This window comes from Limulus polyphemus, unplaced genomic scaffold (genome assembly GCF_000517525.1).
Source record: "Limulus polyphemus unplaced genomic scaffold, Limulus_polyphemus-2.1.2 Scaffold1919, whole genome shotgun sequence".
NCBI lineage: Eukaryota > Metazoa > Arthropoda > Merostomata > Xiphosura > Limulidae > Limulus > Limulus polyphemus.
Window position 1 is genome coordinate 222006 of NW_013667529.1, and position 7321 is coordinate 229326.

General features: G+C 31.8%; 1 protein-coding gene across 4 annotated transcripts in view; it reads right to left on the minus strand.

Annotated features, from left to right (window-relative positions):
• LOC106465356 (longitudinals lacking protein, isoforms H/M/V-like) overlaps nucleotides 1–6373 on the minus strand; it is a 20935-nt gene extending 14562 nt beyond the window's left edge. Inside the window, exons 1-3 of one of the 4 annotated variants that reach the window (XM_022393225.1) lie at nucleotides 6324–6373; nucleotides 4265–4363; nucleotides 1474–2211 (exon numbers count right to left, since the gene is read on the minus strand). In XM_022393225.1, coding sequence (XP_022248933.1) covers nucleotides 1474–2187 — 714 coding nt within the window. In that variant the 5' untranslated portion in view covers nucleotides 2188–2211; nucleotides 4265–4363; nucleotides 6324–6373. Of the gene's footprint in view, nucleotides 1–1473; nucleotides 2212–4264; nucleotides 4364–5821; nucleotides 5898–6323 lie in introns of those variants that run through there. The other 3 variants (XM_022393227.1, XM_022393224.1, XM_022393226.1) reach the window with 3 other exon arrangements.
• Nucleotides 6374–7321: the final 948 nt, after the last annotated feature.

The window sequence follows — 7321 nt, forward strand, 5'->3', positions numbered from 1 at the left end:
CTTACGTTAACTTACGTACTAGTACGTTATAGTATTAGTTACGTTAGTGTAGTAGTAGTAGTATACTACTACTACGACAGTACTATATATATATATATATATATATATATATATATATATATATATATTCATGTGTTGAAGTGGGAGCTTTATTCCAGGCTCTTCTGGCATGACCAAAAGTTTAATAGCAGGGCACACGAAGTAATAGCTATCATGATTTAAAGGAGAGTACCATTTCTAAAGCCACATTATATACAAATTAATTTAGACAGCAATACCTACCATATTAATATAGCCAACAATTTGGACAGTAGGCACATTTTCCTTTAGAGATGAAAATAGTGTTATAATCAACTGACATAATTCAGACATCAACTACTTCTTGACTAGAGTTCAGGTTATTAATATTCCTTGATTTTTTTCACACAGAGGAAATACTTAACCAAATTTCATGAAACATATTACAGACTTACAAGATCTACGTAGTACGTAGTTTTAGCTTTAAAAAAATATTTTATTTGATTTAGTACTTCTATAATCTTCTATGTTGTGCAATTTCTAAACTTTTGTTGTTAGAAACTGTTTTGAGAAAAACTTTAAAAATACTTCATTTAATGTTAGAATTCAATTCTTGTTATTGATGATCCAAAACTTGTATTTCTAGTCACTTTCAAGTTGATTTATGTTCTTAAAATATTTTTGATGCTTTATTTAGTTGTTGCACTAGTTACCACTTCCAACTATAAACTCTAAAAACCATCACAAAAACTGACAATGATTTAATGGTAATCATAGACCTGACCTTTCTAAATGGTGCCACAATCATCTTTGTCAAGCTAGGTATCACATTTTCATTCAAAATCCAGGGAGTTCATGCTAGCATTTGGATTTTAAGTCCTAAGGATGCAACGTCTTGGCAATGGATATGGCAAACAGTGTGGTTGAAATACTATTTCATACACTTTTCAAATGCTTAAAAATCTCTAAGGGACTAGGTATAGAATGTAATATTAAAAAATATAATAGGCCTAATACTAATGTTTTATGAAAAGTATAATTAATTATGATCATGTTTTGCCAGCTGGAAAAAGGTGTTCACACCATAAATATTGTTTTTGTAATAAATGGCTTATATAAATAGTGTTCCAACCAATACTGTATTTGATGAGCCATGGATTGAGTAAGACATCATCAGCAATGGATATGACAAAATAGCATGGTTGAAATACTATCATACACTTTTCTAATTCTTTAAAATCCCCTTAGATAAAGAATGTAATGTTCAGAAATATTATTGGCCTAATACTAATGTCTTATGACAAGTATAATTACCACATTATTATGCTCAACCATAGCATGGTTGAAATATTTTTCATACACTTTTCTAATTCTTTAAAATCCCCTTAGATAAAGAATGTAATGTTCAGAAATATTATTGGCCTAATACTAATGTCTTATGACAAGTATAATTACCACATTATTATGCTCCACCTTTCGCTCTGGAGCCATATTTTCCTCATGAGATGATTTGCTACTTGTTTCTGTGTTTACTGTTGAACAAAGTCCTGAAGTATCCTGAGTTGCTGATGTCTTGGATGATTCAAAAACTTTCTTTGCTGACCCTCCTGATAAGTCTATACTGTGATCACTTAAACATGACACTTCTGGTGAACTTGTCTCTTGTATTTTAACAGGAACTGGATCTTCATCACTTCCAATATCAGATCCAGGTCTTCGACATGGTTTGACTCGTTTTCGTTTAGGGGTGTGTGCCAGTTGTTGTTTCTGAGATTGATACTGAGTAATCACTTCTTCAACAACTGCACCATCCTGTCCATCAACTGCTAATCCTCTTACTTTAAGTGTTCTTGCAGTTTTCAACAAGGTTGACAACTGATCTTGTGATACATTCACTTCACCATGATATATGAAGTCAAGAACAGCTTTTAACTCAACATACTTAATATCTTTCATTATGATAACTGGATGCTTACAAGGATTTTCTTCAAAAATACTTTGAAACAATGGACTACATGCAGACAATACCATCTTGTGTGCTTTCATCTTCATCCCTTCACATACTAAAGTCACATCAACAAATAATCCACGGAAAAGAAGACTTTCAAAGAATGAGAATACATGGGAATGGTGGTCATTCCACTTCAAGCAAAACTGCTGGCTTCCCATTTTGTGTTAAAAGTGCCCAAGAACCTATAAAGAAAATTAAAGCTATAAACATAAGAACTCACATTAATACCAACTGTGCATGGCAAAACACGTAATAATAATAAGATAGATTATAATTTTACAAGTCTTTACTTCAGATGCCCTATGACCTTCTTAATGAAAACCCATATACAGTAAAAGAGGACTTGTTCAGAATTATCAGTCATATTGTGATTGAATGTCATACAAAGTGCCAATCACAGGATCTTGCTTCTTCAGTATAAGGAATTACATACCTGTGTTCTTATTGGAAATCCATATAAAGCATAAAGCCAGTAAAGAAAGATTTGTTCAAAAATTACTGTCAATCTTATTATAATACAAAATGTCAATTAACAGGTCATGCTTCATCAGTATAAATAATTCTTTAAAAAAAAAAAAGGATTTGTTAGAAGCTGCTAGTGTCTCACAATGTTTGCTCTAAGTTTCCATAATGTCTTTCTTGCCATAAACAGTAAAATAATGTTTTAAAATTACCATCAGACTTATTATGATGTTATACAAAATAGAGTATACTTCATCAGCATAAGGAAAAACATCTCTTAATCCTATGGACACAGGAGAGTCAAATTGCACACATGAACCTACAGAGGGGTTAGAGCAAAACACGCTATTTTTGTGATGTAAAAAAAATTACACTTATATAATTATAGCACAACTGCTTATGGTATTTAACATTTCTACACAGTATAAATTCTTCTTATGAAGCATTAGCATTTTTGGGCTTGAACTATTCCCATGCCCCAAACCCCAGGGTTATTAACATGCTTTGCATGCTGATTGTGCTTAGCACAGTATGTGTTGGCTTTAGATCTCGCAAATTAAACCCCACTTTCAAACATTCTGTGTAGAGGCCTAGTACATGTCACAATTTGTTTTTTAAGATTTAAGCACAAACTACACAATGGACTATCTTTACTGTGTTCACCACAGGTATTGAAACTCAGTTTTTAGTGTTATACGCCTTCAGACTTACCACTGAGCCACTAGGGAGGGGCTCAAATTTTTAGATTATCTAAATTTTAATTTCAAAAGTAAGTACTGAGATAAATGTTTAATCTGCACCTCTAAGTCACATGGCTGGGTGGTGCTCTGAAGTCTAATTTATAGATGTTTTTCTCTTATATGAGTTTCAAATTGTTTATCCACCTAAAAACATATACTACAGGTACTGACAAGCCAGAATATAAAATTTCAATTTCTTTTTCCATGACTAAGACATTCTATTTTAGTGCCTGATATATTTTTGTATTCTAAAAAGTATGTTTGAAAACATTAAATATTTTTTAGCAACCAAAATAGTGAAAAAAAAACAGGCTTGCTAAACCATGCACTCATGTGCAAAAGTAAGTGTTACATATGTTTTATGAACATTCTTTATTCATCATTCTAAGTCTTTCAACAAAATTATCTAAAATGTAAAAACTAGTAACTTATAACATTAAATAAAAACTTGTATGATAAAAATATTTATAAAACATTCTCGTGATCTCTCTTCAAGTAACACAGCTGTTACACCACCTTGTGATGTACCTGGATAGTTTGTTTACCCTACCCTCTCACCTGGCGATTTATTGCTTTTCATGCTAGTTAGACACAATTCAAAAAACAATAAAGCAAACTAAAATGAGAGTAGTTGTAATACAGTTAAGAGATCTAAAGCTACTATAATAAACAACTGTTAACTGTCTGTTACAATCTGTAGTCATTCTCAACTAAAAAAAAAAAAAAGGTATTTTTTGAATTTCATTTTGTACGTTTTATTCACTGTGCAATGATGATTTTGCTAGGTGTTAGGGTAGATAAAATAAGAGATAAAGCATAAAGTTTTATTGAAAAAACTTTTGAATATTCTAGAGGTTATGCATATGAAATTTGAAACTATATATTATAAGATTAAAATAAGTATTATTATTGTTACCATGAAAAATCACCTTTCATTCAGACTGACACAGTAAAGATTTTAAAAATACTTTATTCTAAAATCAATTTTTTGCTTAAAACAGACTTATAATGTTAACTAAAAGTAAAAACTTACATATTTCTTGAAAGTTGAAGATACACTTAGTACATTCAGAGTTATAGATATGTATAATTTCATGGTTACAATGTCCAAGCCCATCTCCAAAGGATTAGTCTTCAAATGAAAATTAACAACAACTCAAAATGTTAATATTAAAATTCTTCCAACCCAAAATATTAAAATATGTATAAAAGTAAATAACAGCAAAACTGACAAGATTCTAATGAAAAGAACCTTAACTTCACAGTTTGATATGTAGAGTGGAATATATTTAAGTTTTTTTTAACACAAAAGGGGAAGGAAGGGCTCTATAAATTTATATAAATGATGTGTCTCAACTCATAAATAATTATGTGTGTGTAGAGGAATGTCGAGAGCCAGCACAAGCACCGGGGCAAACATCATCACCAGGCCCCCCCTCTCTCTCTCTCTTCTTTTTTAACATTTTCAATAATTTATTAAAAAGAAGATCCTAAATTAAGACAGCAACGAGCTCATAAACCAGACAAAATCATAGCAGTAGCCATTTTTACCTCACAGTATAAGCATAAAAATGTTAATAAAGTAACAACAAATAGCTATTAAATCTAAAGTAACAAATACATATTAATTATTACTCAAATTATTATTTCAGTCGTTCTTAATGTATCAAGCATCTATATGCAAAGAAAAGCCAAAACTATGGTTTTTATCATTAAATGAAGATATAGCCTAAAGATGCATTGCTGGCTTTACGGCATAACCAGGTTTCATTCTCCCGGGCCCCTGAGCAGTTGCCCCCCTGTTGGCAGCCTGTGTGTGTAACACTGATGTCAAGTCTCTAATGACTCAATGAATTATTATTAACTACAAACTAAACTTTGGGTAAACTAAGTGCTACTATTCTGATTATAACATTATATAAAAAGTGAATGTTTTCAAGAAATGATAGAAAAGTTAAGTAGATAGAAAATTGATTTAATGATAAACAGCCAATTTAAAGACACGGCGTCAGGAAGAATGTGAGTATTACTATTAGTAGTAGGCCCTTTCACTAGACTTTACTACTAGTATTAGAAATTAGAGGTCTACTTGGAACACAAGCTATTGGTGTTCATTATCAGTTTTAACTTACAATTATATAACATTAACATCATAAGCATGTCAATGAATTGGATAGTTTATTATAACAATAAAATAATAATTAATACTTCAAAATTCGCCGACGACACGTACCGAGATTGAGAACGGCATGACGATGAGAAGAGAGGTTTCTACTATGACTCGAGTCAGAACGTTTTAAGTTTTTTGTTTTGTTTTTACAAGGGCTTTGATAGTATTACTAGTAAGGTATAGCCTATACTATAGTATAGGTGAAACACTGAAAAATGTTTTAAGATGGAGCTCACTCACATTCACCATCGTTAGGCATAGACTGCGTAAGTTTTTCACAGAAAATAACCAGATTAATAAAATGAAAATTAAATTAATTAAACATACAAGGTTCAAACTGATATTAGCCAAGCCTCTATAACAACATTCGTATGTATATTTTCTAAAATTAACATTAGAATTTAAGGTATGTCAACTTACAAAATCACACCAATGTCTTCGTATTACACTTTCAATCTGCGCGTACACTTCGATGGTTTCACAACAGCAAAATTGTTTCCATATAGGGGCCGTTAGTTTTATATTGAACAAAAAAATGAAGGATCATAAAACCACAATCAATTACTCGGGTTTGGATTTCAGCTTGAGAGGAAACAAAAATAAACACTTAAAATTATAATTTTCGAGTTCAATGTTCTTACATGCTTCTCATAAAGATGGAGTATTAATAACTCCTGACATATTTTGAAAATTCGATAAACATACTGTTGAGGCCAATTCGCATGTCTTAGTATATGAACGATATTGTTACTATCTACTTGTTTGTTAATTTCCTGTAGAAATTCTTTCCGAGAAACTTCAGCGATACAAGTCCTTTCTTGATTAAAATTAGTTTATTCTTTTTTGATACAAACTTTGTAATACACTTAACAACTTTTATAACATACGCTATAAATCACAGTGATTCATACACTTTACTTACGTGTCTACTTTTCCCTTGGCTCAATTATCTCTATCTTCAATCTACCTGCATATCTAACTCTACTATACATCTCTTCAATCGTGCTGGTTTTTCTCGCCAGGCTTATATACTGTTGCGTTAGCGAGTCACATGACTAGTGTGACGCCACGTTTCTAGAACTATCCCTACCTTGGCGAATGCTCTAGTATTTACTAGATATAGGGTAGTCTGGTATATAAAAGAGGGTGACAACGTGACGGGAGGATAATGTAATGTGTGTGTGAAGATAGTGAGTAATTGAACTGCAGTCAAAAGTATTATTGACGTTCGTTGATATAGCGTTTGTTTTAGCGCGATTGTTGAAAATAAGTGTATCGTAAAGTTGTATTCGGAAAGAATAAACCAGTTTTATTAAGTAAAGAACTTGTGTCGCTAAAGTTTCATCAGAACGAAGTTACGGAAAGTTAATTAACAAACGGAGACGTAACAAATTGGTGTCAGAGAGTGGGATAGGGAAAAAAAAAGAGAAGAAGATGGAAACGAGAGGCGAAAACTACAGCTCAGCAGATTTGATGGCAGCAATACAAAAACAAGAAAAGAAAAAAGAAGAACGAGAAGAGAAATTACAACAGTTGTTAGAGGAAAAAGAAAAGAAACAAGAAGAACGAGAAAATAAACAAGAACGAGAAGAGAAATTACAACAGTTGTTAGAGGAAAAAGAAAAGAAAAAAGAAGAACGAGAAAAGAAACAAAAAGAAAGACAACAGCAGTTACAAGAAAACCTACAACAATGGCAAGTCGAACAGCAAAGTAAACAAGAGAGACTACAGCAGTGGTTGGAGGAGAAAGAAAATAAACAAGAAGAGAGATTACAACAGTTGTTGGAAGAAAAAGAAAAGAAACAAGAAGAAAGACAACAGCAGTTATAAGAAAACCTACAACAATGGCAAGTCGAACAGCAAAGTAAACAAGAGAGACTACAGCAGTGGTTGGAGGAGAAAGAAAATAAACAAGAAGAG